At 43.3% G+C, this 22044-nt stretch overlaps 1 protein-coding gene across 2 annotated transcripts; it reads right to left on the reverse strand.

Annotated features, from left to right (window-relative positions):
- Positions 1-3986: 3986 nt before the first annotated feature.
- Positions 3987-19108, reverse strand: JCAD (junctional cadherin 5 associated). Of its 2 annotated transcripts, XM_003206999.4 has the most exons (3): positions 18741-19108; positions 9705-13345; positions 3987-5867 (listed from the first exon to the last, which is right to left on the reverse strand). In XM_003206999.4, exons 1-3 carry the CDS (start codon positions 19034-19036, stop codon positions 5833-5835), a joined length of 3972 nt encoding a protein of 1323 aa, XP_003207047.2. In that variant the 5' UTR covers positions 19037-19108; the 3' UTR covers positions 3987-5832. The 2 variants fall into 2 exon arrangements, with proteins under 2 accessions (XP_003207047.2, XP_031409738.1); XM_031553878.1 differs by lacking the exon at positions 3987-5867 and having other exon boundaries at positions 5890-13345.
- Positions 19109-22044: the final 2936 nt, after the last annotated feature.

Here is a 22044-nt window from a genome sequence, read left to right on the forward strand (position 1 = left end):
AAATGGCTGGTTGCCAGGCTGTAAAGGAGGAACCTGCTCATGCATGGAAGCAGAACATACCTTAAAGGTAGCAAACAACTCAGCTTGGAAACATATGACCTAGTGACTAAGAAGATCTCGGAAAGTGTGGATGTGGAAGGTAATTTTTTTGCAAGTAAACATACCAGAGAGAAAGCCAATGTCTGTACTCTGTGGTGTAACAAACCAGCCACAAGGTCAGGTTTCGCTACAGTGAAATAGCAGTCCCCTAGAGAATACTGCAGCCTTTTAACACTTCACCAATATGCTTATCTTCATCAAGACAGTGCAAACATCAGAGCACATGCTCCATTTTGGTTCCACGATAACAATATCAACATCAGAGAAGAGCAAATCCAAGCAAAATCTTTATTTTGAGAATGTCTCCTATTGAACAACAGCCCCCCTCCAGTTTACATGTAAGCACAGAAACACAGTATTTGCATTGTGTGGAGAAAAATACAGAGAAAACTCTTTAAACACATTCATCTTCTGATACAAATACTATTGTAATTGCTTGCTCCTGTTCTCTCTTTCTCCCTCTAACTCTTCCCTTGGGCTACCTGGAGCAGGAATCCATGGAAATTATCCAGTATTAGTTTTGGAGGTAGGCCACAGTGTCTTGAAAAAGAATTATCTGCAATAATTGTAAAGACAAAGACAGATACTGGTATTCTGTCTAGCACATGTAACTCCTCATTTTCCTTAGGTTAGGAACGGCTTTTGGAATGGTTCTGATTGTTTTCTCTGCAAGTCCAGATCTAGAAAGAAGGCTGAGATTGCTGTTGTTGAGGGTGGAAAGCTCCTCTTTCATTTATAATCCGTATGTTATTGTGGTTTCTCTTGGCCGGGAAATTTCATTTTTATTTCTAATCTCAGCCATGTGTTGGTCAGTTCTGACTTAAGTTCCCTTCACCCTCTGCCTGCTGTGCAGCTCTGCAGGTCATATTGCAAACATATTTTTCTGCCTGGGTGGGAGATAGCACTGTGGTTTGGGGCTTTGCTATTGATATCAGGATTTCCCTTTTTCTTTCTTGGAAACATTTTTTCCTTTAAAAATAGAGTTGATGGTAAACAGCTTTTGTTTAGTTCCAGGGGGGAGGTGCAGTGTACATTTTTGTGCAAGTTTGAATAGCAGCACTAAATCACAATTTCCCAACATTTCTAATGGATTCAGTGATAGAATCATCATCTCATGAAACCTCCAGTTTGATCCTTTATTGAAACTATGCAGAAGAATAGAAGTTTAAATGCTGTGGTCTACGTGTTTAAGTAAATCTCACTCCAGTAAATGAGGACCACAGTATCATGGTTTACTGCCAGTGTAATGAAATTAGGACAGTGATTCCTCCTTCCCCAAAGTAACATTGTCCTGCAAAAGGACAGCTTTACAAAAATCATTCAAAAAGCCAGTAAGTCACCAATCCTTTCCAATCTTTTTAACACATATGACCCTGCAGCTTTGTCTCACTTCAGCTGTTGGCTCCTGTCAAGTAAAGATTTACTTCTCAGGTATATTCACCTCAGTCAGATCTTGAACTTGGACAAAATGCCCACTTTGCAATAACTTCTGCCATTTGAAACACAAGACTCTCGCTTTTACTATTCTCCCAATCATTTGTTTTTCTTTTGAAAAGGGGCAGTGATGAAAATGTCATTTTAAATGTGAGGAAGAGGTCCAGTACTGCAAAACTAACATTCAGCTGGCTGTCCATGTGCCAAAGGCAACAGAATATTGACTAATATTGATTTATGATATTAAACAGAAATATTTTACTAAACTCAAATGTTTATATGTGAGTAAGCTTGACAGGACTGGTTGTTTTCAAAGGGTGCACACTTGATAGATTAATTTTATTACTCGACCACTTTAAGCACATACTATCCTTCCTTTTTTCAAAGGTTTTGGCTGTTTCAGTATATAGGATCTTTGCTCCCAACATTCTTTCATTTTTACATGTTCCATCAGGAGCTGAAGTGAAGGAAACAAAGGCTGTATGCAGTTGTTTGCTGTGGAAGTTGTGGTATGAAATACCACAGTCTATCTTATGCTTAAGAAAAGCTTTTTTTGTTGTTTTTTGTTGTTGCTGCTGTTTTTTGTTAGCTGACAAGTTAGGCTTATTCGGGCCTTTCAGTTACCAATGATTTTGAGTCATGCAAAGGGATTTCTCTTCTTTGCATGCCTCATCCCACCCCATTTAGTTGCGATGGCAGTGGGATTTGAAATACACACTTCGGAACACACTTCTGCCCAGTTCAGGATGCCTCTAGCAAGGGCTAGAGCGAGTTCAGAGTAGTGATTCTTCCTTCAGAGTTCTAATTCGTGCTCAGGGAAACCACACGAGGGAGCACTTCCACCTTCAAAAAATGCCATTCCCCTCAGGGAGTCCCCGAGCACCTTTTCACTTCTCACCTCCCCCACTGTAAAGCCAGTGAGGTGATTTTCTTGCTCAGCATAGGTCAGCAAAGCTGGCGTAGCACTCAGAGCTCACTGGTGACTCGTCTTTCTCAGCCAGAAGAGCCTCAACCTTTGGATTCGCTGTGTATCTTCCTGGCACAGGAGTGGCACCTTAGCACTGCCACTAAATGCTGTTACTGTTGCTAACCCTGAAAGTTGACCATCCCTTGTGGATTTCAGCAGAGTAAATGGAAGGAGATGGTTGTTTAGCTATCCATCTCCAGGGGAGTCTCCCCATTAAATGTTTTTAAAATATGTAAGCCCAGATTCTGGTTTGTTGGGTTTATTTGTGGGGATTTTTTTGCATGTATCTGGGAACACTTGTGAAACCAGTATCACCCCAGCCAACCACTCTGACAGCCTACCATCCAACCCCAGCATCCCCTGCTCCCCTGGTAGCAGGACAGCAAGACAAGTTGCACACATATCCAACAACATGCTTTTTGAGGAACCAGCTCTGCTCTTCCTCCTGAGAATAAATGTAAATGCAGAGTCCTGCAGTCACACCGCTGCATTGCAGGAGGCACCATAAACAGGCCCCACAACCTCTTCTGCATCCACTCAGCCCTGAGCTCCTGCAGCTGCCATTACCACTGATAGCTGTTGCCATGACAGTTTATGCTCCTAAGCACTGAAAGTGATCATTTTCTACTTTTTAACTACATCTGGTTTAGAAGGAGCTTTCTGCTGACTATTTGCAAGTGGTGGAAAAATGTTAATTTATGTTATTTCCCAGTGCATTCAAATAGCTGGTATTTTAATTATGGCACAGGTACTGTAAAAACACTAAGCCACAATAATTCATAAAGCTGTACTCTATGTTCTTACTGGTATGCATAATAGTATGAAATAGCCAGTGCACTTAGACTAAAACACCATTTTTAAAGCAGAACTAGCTGCAGTCTTTCAAACATCGGTCAGTCACATTTCTGCAAAATAAAGCTTACTAACTTCCTACGTTTTTATTTCTCATAGCCTTGTCCACTAAAAGCAATTTTGCAATATTGCTTCTTCCTATCTTTTCAGATTTTGTTTTCTAACGTCATGGATGCTTACATGTGTTGGAAAAGTAATTACTTGACATGAGTGATGAAACAGATGTGTTGCAGAATCAATCAACTACTTCCCATCTGAAGGAAAAAAAATGCACAAAAACCTATTTTTCCACAGAGCCATGAACTGAAGGTAGCAGGAACAGTGATGTGACAACTTACAGTTCTCCAGAAACCAAGGGTAAATTAAAATGTTCAAGTTATTGCCAGGCCCCTCAACTCTGCCATTAGGAGGGATGATGAGAGTCGAAGCAGTTCTTTTTTTGGAAGTAGCTTTTTGTAGACTGAGTGGGTTGAAAGATGTTTTGTAACCTTGTAATGGCTCCCAGACATCCTAGATGAGTACTGGTGATTATTTTAAAAGAAAGGTGAATATAGCAAGAATGGTAGAAAAAGTTTGTCAGCAAGTATTGCTAGGCAGCACGCTCAAGAGTTAATAAAATAAATTATACACCACATTTGCTTTTCAAACAAGCTTTAAATAGTCCATATGTAACAGAATCGTGTGTTACAGACAAGAAATTAATTCTGTCAAAACACAGGATGAGTGTTTCTCCCTGTCGTTCTTTCCAGATTACAGACTTCTTAGGAAAAAATATTTAAAGACATTAGATTTTAGAAAATAAAATTATGCTACAAAACGACGACAACAAAAAAGAAGATGGTAAAATAGACCAGTGATGTACACGAACAAGTTATCTGAAGAATGTTAGCAAACAGGTACTTATAAAAAAAAAAAAAGAACAATGCACAGAAATGAACATAAAGGCTTTAAAATCACAGATTCTACGCAGGCTAATTCAGTATCAAAGAGCAGAATGCATAGGCTTTATTATATACTTTGCAGTTCATGCATTTGTGTGTGCAGATAACATACACTTAAAGACATGTATTCAAATGCCTTGAGGAAGACATCTGAACTCCTTCCCAGCACCATCAGTTAGCTGCAGGGAAGAAGTAAACCCAGGTTTGTTTCTTTTATTACACTGGCCTAATCAAAAGTCACAATGTGTAAAAGGAAGTTAAGTGAAACAAAGAAACAGGTATTTCATCCAAGCCGCTCAAAGATACCGGGACAGAGATCCAAACCCACTTTTTTGGTAAGCACAGTCACTGGAATGTTATGGCAGCAACACCAGCCCAGACAGTTCTCAGCTGTGTTTCGGAAAGCTGCTCCAAGAAGAATGATCCAAGGCTTGAGTGCCAAAAAATAGAAATAACCCTGTTGTACATACATACGTACACAGATGGCTCTTCTCAGAAAATAAGGGAGTGCTACTGAATATGGAGCAATATGGAGTGTCCATTAAGATATACAAGTGAAATCTTCTTGGGTCACCTTCACTCAGAGGGATATGTCTTCTTAAAATATAATAATAATAATAATAATACTTCTTTATACTTGCCACTTGTTAGCAATTGTTTACATCATAGAAAAATAGATAGTATTCTGTAACAAGAAATATAGTTATTTTGTTAAAATGGGCTATTTTAAACCAGCTACTATTCTTTCATATAAAGAATTTCTAAACAGCGAAACAAAAATAGGTAATACTGAGTGCAAAACAGCCAGTGGTATACTTTGCATTGGTCAGGAACACTAGTTGCCAGCTACTATAATTACACGTTCTGTACAATGTATTACAAAAGTCTTCATTTTTTAGAAGCTTTTTCTTCTTTTTTTTTGCTTTTCTTCTTTCTAGGTGGCAAGTAAGTATTTAATCCAAGTAAATTCAGACTCTGGAAGTCAGAAATAATTTCACAATCAGTCTTTGCTACCATTGTCTCGCATTCCTTCCCCCACTTAGTGCAGCAGCACTTTCTGCTTATGGCCAAAAATCCCTTAAGTTAAACAATGTTTAGACTGTAGAGACTTAGAAGTTTAGCTTATAAATTCACATTCTTTTAAAAATCATTTCACTAATCTCCCACGTTTACATCTACACCAAAGAGAAAGCTCAAAAGCCTCACTTCATGCATTTCATCATCCCAGCTGAAGACTGAAATACTGTTCAGATAAAAACTCTTTGCCAACTGTAGGCATTAAGTCTTAATGCTACAAAGCCAGATGGTTCCAATGTAGAAGTCAGATTTTTCTGCGGTCTCCGCAACAGTCTCAGATATGAATAGCTAATTCCTAGTGGCAGTGATAAAGGCATTATCAGTACACCACGAACACCACAAATGGAGGCAATTTCCAAGCATCAAAGAACAAAAAACAAACAAAAAGCACCCAGCAAAAAAAAAAAAATCAGTGAAACATTCTTAGTAGAGCAGACATCTTTATTCTCTTCTCTGTTCATCTCACACCTTTTCAACTTTGGTGGGGTCATATGTGTCTGAAAAAGACAAGAAAAGACAATGAATAATGTACTGTGGAACTTTTCCAACACTGGTACATGCAGTGAGCCATGGAAATAAGATTTTTTCCCCCTAATTTTTATATAAAGAAAAGGGAAACTAATACTGGACTGACAGCCCTAAAAATACATAATACATTCCTGACCCAAATTCTGTATTTGCACCAGTATAACTCAGGAGCAACTCAGATCAAATGCATGGGGATATAATTGGGAAGCCTTGTGTGGGTAGGAGAAAGCTCACTGACTGCTAAATGATTGCTTCTAGTGTTCAGATGCTCTGAGACAAAAGACACAAGACTTGCCCCCCTTACACTGAACACTACATAAATGCTGCACACCTCCCAGTGGGGTGATTAAGGCCCAGTGATTAAGGTTCAGTGATAAGTTCAGTTTTCAGCATCTTTTTATTTGATTGTGCTTTCTCAGCTTGAGATTCATGCAGTGGCATAATGGAAAGCATCACTGTATCGCATCACAGCAGTCAAACTGCCTCACTTCAGCCAGCAAAACTGCAGCTCATGGTTTGAACATCACTCACTAAAGCACTGCACTGTCTTACTAACATTGATCTTTATTTTAAGCCTACCTCTTGCTAGGTCACAGGATAGACCTCACTTTGCATTTCTGACATCGGCCATGCAGCGAACAGACACAAGACTTCTCTTTCATCCTACATCCCTGTGACTTTTGGAGAGGATTGCAATGAAAGGGCTTTGCCTTCTCAGATCTGCCTGCCCTGCACATGCCTGCCTTACCCCAGACACCTTGGGATGCACAGCTGCAGAGGAGTCTGTATTCCCACAGGGGTCTGGACAACTGGACAACTGCAGCCTATGCTACTTGCTGTGCCTGTGTAACTTGGGTATCTGTGCTAACCTTAAAAGTCCCTCCCATAGGCTATACTCCCGTAACACTTGCATTTAAACAGTTAAGTATGAAAATAGTTGGACCCATAAGTATCACACTTGAGTGTAAAATGTTCACCCTGAGCAATTTTACATTGATATGAGTGAACGTCTTCATTCAAACAAGCATAAAAATCCTCAGAGAGAAATTTTTACTTCTATGTGTCCCTCTGCAGCATCCAGATGCTTATCAAGAGACTGGCTAAGAAAGAACTTTGGCCCTAGTGGGTGCTGGGCTGGGATCTGTAATTCCACTCTCCTCACACTGATAGGCTAGCCAAGAAAGGAGTCTGTGCCAGCAGCGCCTATGTAAGAACTGCTTATCACTGTTCAGCCTCTGCTGGTATTTCCAAACTTCAAGGACAGATACCACATTAATGCACAAATTCAAAAGGAACATAGTGTTTGAGGGCTGGTGCACTCCAGGACAGCGCCGCATCTAAGCTTAGTGCATTGGCAGTGTGAGAATATACTATTTCAGTTGCAATTATAAATGTTTTCTCCATCTAAAGTTCCAAACCGCTCTGCACGAAGCTGACCTAAGAATAAAAATGGATTAACATTTCAGAAACTAGGTTCTCCCAAGGCCTCCCTGGCCCAGTTTTTGGACTCATTTACGCTGTGAGAACTCACCACCAGTTGGAGGAGCTCACTGTCTGAGGGAGTGGGGTGAGAAACTCAGGCCACAAGACTTCTGCACAGCCCAGATTATTCCCTAAAAGCTTACTCAGATTTTCAGCATCTAAACCAAGGACCCCAAAGATCCAGACTGCCAGGAAGACTCCGAGCAGTGTCAGAATTCTGAAAGGGCAAATACTGGAATACCTGCACTGATGCACAAACATTTCTTCAGCATTTGGTTAAGCTAATTTGCAATGCTCTTTACAGAAACAAAGCCAGATCAGTAGCCTCACGGAAGCAGTCTTCAAACAGCAAAGAAGAAAAAAACATCCAGTACATTTGGGAACACTGGAGATGTTCTTCAAATGGCACTATTTGCATAGTAAGATCAGCTCTTATTCTGAGATGACTGTTCATCTGCCAAGCTACATTATGCATGTGAAAGTCTGTTTCTTCTAAGGCCTCCGAGCCTCTAAAGGAGGCCCAGTCTGCAATTATAAGACTAACGTCACCCTAGCTCACTCCAACTAGAATGGACTTTAGAAATATCTACTCCCTGAAAGGAATGCATATCAGTGCTTTTTCAAGACTAGTTCTCATTTTGGCTTTCACTGGTACCAGTGAGACAGTCTGGAAGATGGAGTGAGAGTTAACAAAGTCGACAAACATCAGGCCCTTCTATAAACAAAAATCTCCAGTCCTGCCTCACTAAGGCAAGGTGAAGATCTTGCAGCTGTCAGCAAGTCAGTCTCTTTGGACGGGAGGAAGCCAGTGGAGGGGATTGCTTCTACCATGTGTGTTACCCTGCAGTGCTGGATATGTGCAGCACGAAGGGACAGTCATGATGCAGACATGAGGAAAGCTGTTAAAAGGAACTACTGCAGTGGGCACACATTGCAGAATACGAGCCTGGTATTGTCAGTAAGAAGGATAAAACTAGGCCTAATTTGCTGCAGAATAATTCTGAGTACAAGGCTCTAATAAAACACACACAATCTGTTTTCATACATCCCTGAAGTCCTGTCACTACAACAGTTATCTTCTTCATTCCAGCAGTAACCCCAAAAGAGGAAAGCATATGAGATACATGTGGGGCATACGAGATCTGATGGATATGTGGAAGCTGAATTAGCTTGTTTGGAAAACCTGCTCTAGAGAAATATGGTTCAGAGCAGAAGGAGATGCAGAGCTGTGGGATACAGAAAAAGATGCAAAGGAAAAGGCTGTAAGACTGGAAGAGTCAATGCTTAGAACTCACATAAACATTTATTTTCAGAAATAAATACATACATTCATTATAAAGTATGCTCAATATAGTTTCAGTCCCTCTGTACTGGAAAACTGTAAATAGATTTACACCGATGGAGTTTAATGAATAATCTGTGTGAATTTCAAGATAGAGTGGTGGCTGTTGCAAGGAGGATAGAGAAAGAGAGAAGATTATAGTAATGTAACAACTTTCACACTTTGCACTGGCTCACTCCAATTAATTTAATGCACTAGGCAGGGAGCCTGGGAGATTCATCCCTTTACGCAGATCTATGGCAACAACTGATTTTCAGTTGCTCAATACAATGCCATATGAAAACTGTTGTGGAGAGAGAACAGCTCACGTTACTTCGGGGGTGCATATGGAGTACCCAAGTTTATGTGCTTTTGAGAGATGAGGAACACACACACCAAAAAAAAAAGGTGTTCACTGAAAAAGTCAACGTTCCATTTGACCTGGGGATAACAGTTGTGCTCAACATGTGATTTGGAAAATATTCATGAGAGAGAGAATTTTCCAGGCCCCTTAATGTAGCCATTTCCCAGAGGCTTCACAGAAGAACATCAGATTTTTATTTTTAGTTCTTTCTGAACTCTGATACAGTATGTGTCTACTTAAGTATTAGAGATGGAAAATTAGGTATTCAAGGAGAGGCTATGATTAAATCACCACATGTTCCTAAACACTGGCATAAGAGTGACTATCTTTGAACTGAGCTATTTAAAACTAGTAGTTCCCTGAAACAATTAGACAGACAGCAAACCTCGGGGACTGCTCCAGCCTCTGTGAATGAGTTTCAGTATCACAAGTTAGTTTTACAGTAAGTTTTCCTAAAATAGGATCACTCACTCATGTTACCTCTTCCAAAAGGAGAATAAAAGAGGTGGCAACCAGATGGGGTAGTACCACCTACAGCCTGTTACTATTTGAGCATCATTACGTGGGCATAAGCAAAGCGATTGTGCCTGTTACATAAGAAAACAGTACCCACTTGGATCTCCAAAAGTAGAGTCTTACCTAAGGAAAAATCTCTGTCGATTTTCTTCTTGTCCATTCCACCTAAATACCCATTTTCATTGAGAGAGACAACACGCTTGGAGACAGTCCCTGAAGTTGCCAGTTTGCTTCCTCTCTCCTCATATACCTTCAACAGCTTCTCCTCATCCACCTCCTCTCCTGAGTCTGCACTTTTAATGCTCAGACGTCTCATCCGGGACACAGAGTCAACTTCTTTCATTCGCACCAAGCGATCCATGGCAGTCCGGCTTGGTGGAGATGTGAGCTTGCCTTGTAGTGTCTCTATCACTTTTGAGGTGTTCCTCACTCTCTTTTCTGAGTGCTGACACACAGCTGGTTTGGACACCAAGTTTTGGTCTCCACCTTTGCTGGGTCTCACAGGTTGCTCAAACGTTTGCTCCTTCACCAACATTTTAGTGCTGCCTTCCTGGTGAGTGGTCTGGCATTCATCAGGGTATAATGATTGGTCCCTTTCTCCAACAAAGAGAGCACTCTCTGTCCAGCCACACTTACGTCTGCTTTCATAAGAATTGTCTTTTTTTCCTTCTTTGCCACTTACAGTGCTCTCTGCTGATGACCCAAGGTCATGGGCATTGCTTGCAGGCCTTGTGCCTGGCTGGGGTCCAACGTGGTCATCTGGAAGGAGAGATTCCACTGCTATTTCTATGCCTAAAATTCTTGCAGCTCTTGCCTGCAAGGACTCATTCACAGGGATTTCCACAGAATTTTCATTTGAAGAGTAATCAGAATTGCTAGCACCACGGCCTGAGGCTGTATCAAGTCCCACTGCCCTCAAATCTGGCTCAGAGCACCCTTGGTTCCTCTTGGTTAAGGACAAGCGTACTACTGAGCCTCTCTCGAATTTTGTATCATTTTGGGGAGCTGCACCTTTGCTCAGTTTAACAAAGTCTAGATAATTTTGGTCTTCACTCATCTCCTGTAAGACAGGATTATTAAAAGGATTACCATGGTAGGAGCTGCTTGGGCTACTGGACAAGAATCTCTTGATAGGTGCTGTGCGAACTGGCTGGCTGTTTGCTCTATTCTTGGCTTCCACCGTCCTCCTTTCTGTTATCAGACTTCCATCTGCTGATCTGACTCCTTCATTGCTCCCTCCTGGCTGCGAAGAGCACTGAGAGCCAACACAGCCCATCTCAGTGCCATGCTCTGTCCCTGTGCTCCAACTTTCAGACTTACTTTTAACTCTCCCTGACTTAAATACAGGCACCTCTGGCACAACTGTTTCCAACTTCCCACCACGTTTTGGTTCTTGGTTTCCATTTCTAGGTGACCTTCTCTGTGGAAGGGCACATGACTGTGGAGAAGCTCCTGCACTTTCCAAGTCTTCCTCACTGCTCATGCTCTCTTCCTGCCCTTGCAGCTCCTTGTTAAAACTTTCTAGCTCACTTATTGCATCCCAGGGTCGGCGACTGACAGGCTTCAGAAGGAACTGCCCAAACAGCTCTTTACTGTTGCAAGGAGCTCCTGCTCCTCCCTTAACTACATCAGCCTTGGGAAGAACGCCAGCTTCCCGCTCCTGGGCAGGCAGGGTCTGGCTCTGGTGGCCCTTTGGCGAGGAGGCCTGTGGGACGGAGGTGGCAGTTCTAGAAAATGCGCTGTTGCTGGACTGGCTGAGGTACATCTGCCCCTTGATGCCATAAGCACCCTGTATGCAGCCTCTGTCATCAGAAAGTGACCCTGTCTGTTTCGACCCAGCTGCGGATATCATACATCCTAGTTGCTTTGGAGACAGAGATTTGTTTCTGCTGGGTTGCCCAGGCTTTGTACCATGGAAAATCTGTGGGTTTTTAGGTTCTTCAGAGAAACTGGTCTGTGTTTGCTGGTCTTTGTACTGATCACCTGGCCAGGAGCCAGAGTATTTGAGCTCTCTGTGTTTTGCAGGCTGAATAAATCTGAGGTCATTCATTTGTTTGAACTCTTCTGGTCTCCACAGCTCTTGTTTTTGTAACTCATTTTTATTGGTCATGCTTCCTGTAAGAGCTTGTAACTCCAAGTCAGTTGAAGACATACTTAAGAGACTTTGTTCTTGCAAAGCCCCATTGTTATCAAACCCGTTCTTATCAGGGCTCTGGGTTATGTTGTTGTTCCTATCTGTATCTGGCAGATTTGTTTCTGATTTAACTGGGATAGAGACCAAACAAAATATAGTTTCATTCATTTTTTTCTTTGAACTCTTTTTGCTCTGCATCCCAGTTCCAGGTTCAAACTTTTTCACTTTTGTAATGGTCTCACAGGTGCTGTCCATATGTGAGTTTCTTACAAGAAGTTTGCCTTTTGTGTACTCTGTGCTGGCTTCATTGCAGGGGCTGTGATTAGCTGTGCTACAACTGTCTCTTTGGTCCAGCAAGGCACAATTTTCCTGATCTCGGACGGATGGTGCCAACCATCTGCTGCTGTGGGTGGAGCTGTCAGAAGTTCTTTCTCCCTTTACAGAACCGGCTAAGTGTGATGCATCCAAAAAGGCACTGTTGTACTGTACTTCAAGATCTCTCTCTTGCGAAGTACCGGAACTGGGACTGTGTGCATTTTCAATGTATTTAATGTTGTCCTGCAGACCTTCAGGTGGTGCAATTTTAATATGCCGTATCCGAGGATCATCAAAGGGAATATACTGAACAGAACGCAGGAAGTCAGCAGGGTGCCTCGAATGGCTTTGCTTCCCAGGAGGAAGATGGCTGTCTTTGCAAGGTGCGCCTCCCATTTCAACACTGTTCACAGCTGGTCGTTGGCAGGCAACAGCCCGCTCTGCAGTGTCCTGCTGATCACTGCTGGCATATGTGGCATTGTTAGGCACTTCACTGAAGGGATGTGGGCTCACGGTATGGTGAGGTGGGGATTTGTAAGAAGGAGGAGGTACATAGACCGGGGGCTCCAAACCAGGATCATGAACACAGGCATCTTGCCTTGGCTCACTTGCTTTGGCTAAATAGGAAATGGGTTCATTCTTCTGGTAGTGGTCCTGACAACCAGTTTCGACAGTTCTGCTCTGTCGCTGCAGTTCATAGGATGGAGGCTTCAGAGGTCTCCCATACTTGGGCTTCACCAGGGGAAGGAAATGGCCTCCCATTTCATGGTGCTTGGCCGATTCCGCAGTCAGTCTGTGTGAGGGATAGGAGGGGGCTTTACTTACGCTGAGGGAGTTGTTGCTGTTGGTCAGGGAGGGCATTTCCACACACCTCATGCTCTCCTGCAGAAGGACTCTTGGCAAGGACTGCGATTTCCCTTTGTTGTGGGAGCCTAAGACATCGTCTCCCAGAGTCAGTGAATACAGCTCTTGGAGCAGTTTCTCTCTGTCACCATCCGACATTTGCCTTCCTACCTTTTTTGGCTGGTTCCAGCATTCTGTTCTCATGTTCTGCCATTTGCAGTCCCCAGGCCCCTCACAGCTTTCAGGCAATCCACTTCTCCTGACATACTCTGTGCTCAACCCCACTTTCAGCTGAGCATCCTTGGGGTGCCTGGGTGCCCCATGGGCTGCAGCTAGACCCTGCATTTCTGCACCTCCTTTCTGGGAGTAGCCCAGCAGCACGCTGAAGTCCTGCCCTCGCCTTCTCCAGTAGGCCAGATCTTTATCACTCTTGGGCTGGGAAGACCATGCTAGTTGAGGCCTGTCATAAACCCTGAAAAAGAAACACAGTGTCATAGGCAATTTCCACAGATGCACTTTCTTTCCCTTATGGGTAATTCCATTAAGAGGTCAAATGTTGAGTTATGCCAATGGGGTTTCTGTAATCTATTCACAACCAGAAGGCTTTATGATTTTAATGAGAGGATTTAAGTCAGTCATTAGCACGAGCAAAGGAACAGTGAAGGAACCGATGCTCTTCTGGCATGTTGTTAGCAATGCAAAGCTGTTAAAAAGAGAAACAAATGCACAGTTATGTGCTCTGCAAACATGTACTGCTCCCTCAATGGACACCAGAAAGCCAGAAATGATTATGATGAACTTATTTCTGCACTCTGTTACATCAAAATCTATAAACTTCAAGGGGATCACTGGTACAAGCAAGTTTAACAAGACTCTAAAGCTAAAATGCAGAGGGTAAGGAGAACAAGTAGAGGCTACTTCCTAAAATATATCATGTAAGAAGCATGATAAGCTCAAATTAAACATGTCGTTTCCTGCTTTGATTCTTGTTCATCTTTCTGAGGGGACAAATCCCTTTGATAGGCTTTGGATGAAATGATACATGACACAACAATGGCACTGTATCAGCACAGCTCCTATTGTGATGGAATCAACATTTAAATCTAAAACACTCCAAAAGAAGTTTAACTTTTGCTTAGAAATAAGAGAGATCATCTCTAGCTACCCATTACTGAAATATAAAAGACATCACACATTTTATCGCAGATTAGAAATTCAGAACACAGACTTAAAAGAACAAAACAGTTTCTCCATGTGTTCTGAACAGACTAAACTATTTTGTATATTACTACTGAACAAAATTGGTACCTTTTCTTCTAAATAATTAATCTTCTACTTCAACTTTGTTCTGCTATTCTTGTACCTATGGTGTCCAACAGGATAACTGCTATTACACTATGCAGCTGCCACCAGCATACAACTAGAATGAAATATCAATTTTGACATAAATAGGACAAGTATGTAGATAGAACCCAAGAATTTCTCCCTCTTCCGTCAACCCCAAGGTACATAAACAGTGTCATTGGGCTCCTTTTTCTTTTTTTCACTATAAACAATCTATTTGAACAGCAGTTTGTGAAAACTTAATATAATTCAACTGAAAATTATTCAGTCTAGATACACAGTAATTTTATTTTACGTATATTGACTTTATCCTATAAGAGCTGACAATTAAGTTGGGTTATCTTGTTCACATTAATTCTGTTAGATTAAGACTTAACATCTGAACAAAATGTTCTGACTCTAACGCACAAAATACCGTTCAATTGCAGAACGCCAGGAAGTAATAAATGTCTAAATTAACCAGTGAGATACAACAGGACACCTCCTATATTAGAAAGTTGTTTGCAGTAACAACAAACTTTTCAGTGCCTTTCAGCATGTGCAAACAACTGAACGAAAGCTGTCTTCTTCTGAGATTATCGCATCTTTACTTTCTTCTGATCCCAGTGCTACTACAGCACTGTTTGTATCTCTGCTTACAATACTAGGAGGGAAGCAGGCTCTAGCAGTAGTGAGGTGGGGACAGACAGATTACTCTTTCTGTTCTGTCAGGTTTGCTAACAACACAAAATACCCGATGTGATTTAATTAATCATCGTGTGAGGATCTAAGGAAAATCCTAGAAAGTACAGAGTCATAGATGCCAAGATCAGAAGAGACCCTTACAATTATTTGGTTTGACATCCTGCTCAGTGCAGGCCAGCAGACTTCCCTGAAATGGTTCCTACTTCAGTGCTACCAAGTCTCCTAGAAAAGCATCTCAAAATCTTAATCTTTACATTTCTAGAAGTGGTGAATCACTATTGTTGCAAAGGTTCATTCACCATTTAAAAAAAGAACAAAAGCATTGAATATAAAGTGAAAACAAATACTTATCAGCCCAAGTATAAAAACACTGGGGGAAGGAAGTATGGTCGACACTAATATTGAGATTTGCAATGGCTAAACAACACAAAATACCCGATGTGAAATGTGAAATACCCGAGTACAGAAATGAAATGGGCTGGCTTTTCAAAGGATTTAATAGGAAACAGGAATTGGGGAAGGAAACATTACTCAACTCTTTCCTAGGAAACCAATAAAAGAGCAGTTTTGGTTAGTTTGCTTTTTTAAAGACAACCAAAGCTCAAGCTCAGATTTTCATTAAAGTAAATTGGCCCTAAGTGAAGAGAGCGCCAGTTACAGAAATGGTGTTCCTCCATTTAGTAAAACTTTTAAAATGTATTAAAACTGTTAAAGATATCACATTTATTTTTTAAGATTAAACGATTAATAGCTGGACTCTGATAATAAACTTCCAAACATGATACAAACAATCTATCTTGTGGTCATGCAAGCGTAGAAAAGACATTTAAAAAGAGGTATTTAGAGCAATTAAACCTGATCTTTTTCATGATCTTTTCACTAGGTAAATAATGCATTCTCTCCAGCTCCCGGGTTAGGTGCTAGAGTGGTTATGTACAGCCATCCAGGGATATAGAAGAGTCCCATTGGTCCAAGTAGGACTCTTCTCTGAAAGTCCTGCTTCAACAGATACCATGTGTGCTGTCAGAAAGTGCTTGGAATTAATTCTATATAAAATTAGGTTAATGAGAAAACAATTTAAAAACTATTGCTAGCCATCAGCCTGCCCTGCACCGGCTGCCCAACCACATGTCACTGAGCTGATGCCCTCAGAGCAATGGGTCATGGCTGCTCCAGGGCGATCGATGCTGGACAAGTGGAACTCGCACGACTCACCAGAAGCAAAGGAGCATGGCTGACATTACAAAACTGCAGGGCTGTACAGAAACAGCATAGGAGTTTCTGTCCCAGAGTGTAAGTGGTAGGCATCAGGCACCCAGCTACTCAAAGTCCATGAGATGTGGGCGCTGGGGCAGTTCTTTGTGCCCAACAGGGAGGTACTGTAAGGAACTTATTTACAGAATTTGGCAGCAAGGGAGAAAAATTTCAGAGAGCTTTTATGGACACTGGCAGCTTCTGTTCTATTTTGGGATCCTATCCTCACATACACTCATCCACTCTGAAACACCAGCACCGTCTTCTAATTTTTGCAGCAGGTGACCTCATTAATGATACTATCTACTTAGCTCTAAATTTGCTAGCTACTAACATAGTTCCTCCCACACAAATAACGAAGTAACATTCATCTCCTCACTCGGAAAAGCAGCCGTTCTCCTTCTACTAATCCTCTCTTCTCTACCACAAGGGCAGCTTCCCTCCTTTCTTTGCCTCATCTCCTGTTCCAAACCTTTACTGTGTGGCCTTCCTAATGCTCAGCAAAGCAAGGATATCTGGGACAGCCCTACCAGCACCTGCTCCTCTATGTGGAGAACAAAATGTAATAAATCATCATACTGGCAGAACAGTGAAACAACCCCAGAGTGGCTCATCTCTCAAGAGCAGTGTCTGTATGGCTGTGTCTTTTCTTCTCCTGAGTTTTAAGAACTGGGAAAGCCAGGGTCTAGCCTTGGGAGATGGGCTGGAGGGTTCTCACCCTACAGCCTGGCAGTTAAAGCACAGGTGCTGCAGCACCAACACTGCAGCAAACTTTATTCAGTCTGGCCCACTGACTGCTCCTGGGCAGAGACAGCACTGCGCTGTGCATCCAGGGATGGCAAGGAAGGGACAGCTGCTACATAGGTTCTCCTTTATTCCTAGCTGTGAGTGACATGTAAGAGCTCTCAACAGGTTCACTGGTAGTTGTAGTTTGCTTAACAATAAGAAAAGATTTCTATTTTTGTTGAAGAATGATAAAGTCATTTACAGGACTGTGATCCCTATTTCATATAAAAAAGAGCTTTTTAAAACCAGGATACCGTATTTATCATGGTGTAGGCTGACAGATTCCTCGCCTTGCATTCTGAGAGGTTCAAAAGGGACACTCAATCTGCCAGGAGTTTTGCACTTAGCCTCCCCTAGCCCCTGTAGATGCCTCTGTCACATCTCAGATGTGGCTTTCTTCACTTCATTGCTGTCCAGTTCCCCTCATTCCAGGCACACTGTAAAGGATCCTCCTTACCACCAGTAAGGCCATGTCCTCTCCTGCCTCCAGAAGCGCTGCTTTCACCTGGGCCCTTCCCCGCCATGGGACATGCCACCTTAGCACCACCTCACAGTGCTCCTTTCCAACTCTGCCCGCTATTCCAGCTGGCAGTCAGGAGCCACTCCTGCTCCAGGCAACTGGCCTCGCAAGGGGAAGGGAGATGAAGGGGATGGGAGACAAAAGGGAAGAGCAGACAGGCCCAGCAGCCAGGGGACACATGTCTTTGCCACGTGTCACTGAAGGTCTTTAAAGAGGACAAGGTTGAAGGCTGGAGCATTGTGTCCTGCTTTCAGTTTCAAGCTTGTTCTGCAGGAGGAAGGGGCTTTTCCTCATGAAATGCCGTCACAGCAGGGTCAGATCCCAGTCCTACTCTCACCCCTTCCTTTGTTCACAGGGAGCTCTCAAACAGCTGCAGAACAATGCTGGGCCGCTGTATACACACAGCTCTTCCTGCCCAGCCTGCCCCAGCCCAGTGCGCACGTACTCCGCAGTGAGAGAGCCATGCCGGTGCTAGTGCACGTCCCATGGAGTGACGACAAGAGCTTCCACTGGCTTTGAGTTGCTTTAAAAAGAAACACACAGGCACCTCCTTATGTTTACTTCATAAGAACGGCCTCAGGAAAACAAGAAAGTCCTCTGTGCATGAAGGAACACCCACTGAGAGCTGCACACAGCTGAATCTACCACCACAACCAGGGCATGCATGTGGCAGAAGAAGCTGGGTTTGGATTTTTAAAACTACTCCTTTACAAAAGGAAGAGCTTTTGTCCCTTTATGCTTTACCACACTTAGACTGAGCTTTCCTAAGAGCATCAGCAAGATGCTCTGAGACAGACAGTATGAGTCAATGGCATTTTTCCTCACCTCAGTGTTTTCAAAGCAGCAGCCAAATGGACGTGCCATCTCTTTGGGTGGACATCTCATAGAATTATAAGCTTGGAAAAGAGCGCTATAATCATCCAGTCCAACCATAACCCATCACCGCTATGCCCACTAATCCACGTCCGTAAGTACCACATCTACTTATATTGAACACCTTCAGGGACCATGACTCCACCAACTCCTTCAGCAGCCCATTCCAATATTTCACGACTCCTTCTGAGAAAAATTTTCTCCTAATATCCAACATTAACCTCCCTGAGCACAACTTAAGGCTATTACCTCTCATCTCAATTTGCAGTGCATGGAAATAATCACACTGGTATGGAAGCAGGAAAAGATCACAGGAAGATGGTGTCAGGGGTTAGGGGCATGCTCAGTTATCTGCCAGAACCAAAAGAAAGAGAAAGCAAAGCCATGGCATGGTGCTGAAACTTACCCCCCTTCTGAAGTATGAAAAGTGGACAAACCCTGAAGGTCATGGTGGTAACCAGGACCTGCTTGTCTCCCTTGGCTCCCATGACTGCTTTCGGTGCTGCTCGAGTTGGTTTTCGTCAGAGGCTTCTTGCAGTAAGCAGCCCTAGGGTCTGCTTCAAAGCCATTCAGCGTTCTCTGACCAGATCTGTTCCCTGCAGCTTCATGCCGGTATCCATCATATCTGTTCTCGTAGGAAGCAGGGGGATTTTTAGACAATTTGTATCCATGAGAAATCAGGAGGTCCTCCACACTGAACATATTGCGTTGGTTTCACTCACAGTTGTGCCATCAGAAAGCTCTTTCCAGCAAGACCCATCACTGGAAAAAAATCAAAGAGAAAACAGCCTTAGGAGAGACATCCCTGATCCACAGGCAGTGCTGCTAAAGACAAGGGTTTCATTGGTCAATGCAGCTTTCAGATTTTACTGTGGGGTCTCCAAAAAACACTGTGCCAGAGCTGAGCCCACCATCCAAGTCGAGCCTTTGCCTAAAACCCAACTTCACTCCTGTCCTAGAGTGATGTGCTCTGCATTGTGTTTCAAGTCACTGTGGGAGGAAGGGAAGGTCTACAAGACAATGTGCCACTCCCTACAACTCTGCATATTCTTATTAAGAAAAAATGTTCACATGAATAAGGACAGTATTTGCATGAGAACCAAAATTCATGATGCAACCACATGAGAAACCCAGGTAATGCCATGCAACACCCCCATTAAGCAGCCTTTTTTACAAATGATTTTCTTCTTGGCCTACATTGACCTGCTGAAATCCAGCAATTATCACCCAGAACAACACAAAGCCTAAGATTTCAAGTATGCTCTATTTTTACAGCACACTTTTCCTGTGAAAAATGACTGAAAACAACCTGAGGTGCCTGCGCCTATTGTGTCTCAATGATCCCAACACACATGACAGGATTTTTCTCTCCAGTGACAGCTCTCAACTCTTCACCAACTACAGCAAAGATTCGGCAAAATGAATTAGTTGGCTGGAAACAATCTCTATTGTCTGCACCTCTCTCACATCTTGTTACGGCAATTATGGGATACCCATTCCTCCATAGTTCTAAAACAACCGGAAGGTAATGATCTACTCTGTAGGTTGTGCACAGCGAGGAACCAATTCTGGGACATTCCTCCTTGCTTGAACTGCACTACAAGAAAAGAAAAAGGTGCATAAATGAGAAGTGAAACACACCAAAATAGATTTGTTATGTAAAACAGAACACTCGGGATGATTTTCCCCGCATAAGCACTTCATCCAACATGCAGGGTGAGTGCTGAGTACCCTGCATAGCGCAGCAGCCCTACCTGAGGGACAAGAGCTCTCACTGGCAGCTGCTTGGAAGGAGAATGTCTCTGCAAAGATCATGAATCATAGAATCGGAGAAACATTACAGATGGGAAAGGACACTAAGATCATCTAGTCCAACCATGAAAAGTGAGTGCATGTTATACACAGGGTTCTATTGCTCTTCTTGGGCAAGAGGAAGGTGAGAACTCTTGTCACTGTTATTTAATGAAATACATGAACATATGTAGTGCAGAAATACACAAACATTTGTAATGCAGAGCCAAAATGCAGCCAGTAACTTGGAACGCTGCAAAAGTGGCTTTGCAGCCTGCTAGCCTGCTTAGCATTTAAACCGGTTTGTCTCTGGAGCTTAATGAATCTCTTCCCTCTTCACACACATAACACTACACACCCTTTAAAATATAAAAATAAAGCCGTGGTGAAGATATGTTAGGAGTATCCCTTGCTTGAACAGGGCTCCAAACTCCAGCAGGGAGGAGCAGGCCGTTCCCTCCTGGAAGGTTCTGTGGGTTATTTTTGAACACTAACCTAAAAGGCTGATTTTCCATCCATCCCCCACCCTGGACTGTGTGAGGAGCCAGGTAGGAGCTGAGCAAGGGGAACAGCTGGCTGCTAGAGCTGTTCAGCCTCCAACAGGAGAAAGATCTGATGTGACGACCAGGGAGAGCAGAAAGCCCATCGGAGCGCTCACAGGTGCAAGGAAGAGCTGCGCTTTTCCTGCTATTATTGCCAGTCTGGCGCAGAGCATGGATTAACCCTCTTGCTGCCGCTGCAGGGCCATCAGGGAGGCAGAGGGGAGCAATGAGAACACAGAGCCATGGGCTTAGCTCCGATCCCACTCCCGGTGAGGAGCAGAGGGATGCCCACTGAGTTAGCACCCACCACCCACAGGGACACTGGCTTTCCCAAACCAGTCATGGTGCTGGAATGCTCTTCCCAGCCTCCCTTAGATAAATAAATGTAAAAAAATGAATATCAAAGGAGTTGCACTGGCAGGAGGAGCAAAACTGTGGCTGCAGCACGTCCTTGTAAATAATCTGTGAGACTGGGCCGAAGAGCAAAGGCTTCACATGGCTTCTAATTTGAGGTAAGATCAACAACGCTGGAAAACAGTTTGTTTTTCCAGCGCTCATTTGTTTTGTTTGCCAATGACATCAGTGCTCACTGATAGGGTTTGCTTCCTGAGGATGCCTGCTATCTTGCCAGGGTTTCCTACTTGTCCCCGTCAGCCAGTACAGCTCTGCACTAAACCGCAAACAGAGCCAAGCTTTTCTACGGAAACATCTCAGCAACTCTCAGACGCACGGGGTCTGACTGTGGTACCAGCACACAGACACGATGGGACCCCAGCAAGCAGGTCACACACGGGGTTTGACTGTGGTACCAGCACACAGACATGATGTGAGCCTTGGGTGGGAGGGCCACAAAGCAGCAGAGATGCCTGTCTCGGCATAGGGATGGCATTACTGCCCCCAGGGATAAGCCCTAGGCGGAGTGCCTCTGAGAAACCTGGTGCTGGAGCCACTGCCGTGCTGCTTCCAGAGCCCACTGTCTGTGGGAAAAACATGCTCATTTCTGCTATGTTCTGCCTGTATCTGCACGGTTGCACAGCTCCTTTCCAGACTTATTTTTTGGGAGTGCCACCAGTGCTGTCATTGACGATGAATGCCAACTCTTGCTGCAGCAGCAGCTCTGTCAGTGCTCTGGAATGGCTTATGTGCTAATGACCCCCCATACAGCTGTGTCCTTTTACTCAGCACATGGCAGAGTTCCCTGGCAGAACACCATGCATCTCAGTGGGAAGCAGCAGGGACACAGAGCTGGCCACAGGCTGGCTGCCCTCTGTTACATCTCCCCTCCCTCTGCCATTTAAAGTAATTTGGATTGCGTGATTCTCCCCATTCACCTTTGCTCCAACTATAACATTTTGCAAGCAATTCTATACAACTTTA

Source organism: Meleagris gallopavo, chromosome 6, assembly GCF_000146605.3.
Source record: "Meleagris gallopavo isolate NT-WF06-2002-E0010 breed Aviagen turkey brand Nicholas breeding stock chromosome 6, Turkey_5.1, whole genome shotgun sequence".
NCBI lineage: Eukaryota > Metazoa > Chordata > Aves > Galliformes > Phasianidae > Meleagris > Meleagris gallopavo.

What these genes read in the sequence shown, in the direction of transcription:
- JCAD (XM_031553878.1), bottom strand. Translation starts at nt 19,036, where the DNA reads ATGTTCAGTGTGGAGGACCTCCTGATTTCTCATGGATACAAATTGTCT. An exon ending in TTTCATACTTCAGAAGGGGG is followed by an intron (nt 13,346 to 18,740) that starts GTAAGTTTCAGC and finishes TTTCTTTTTCAG; the next exon opens with GGTTTATGACAGGCCTCAAC.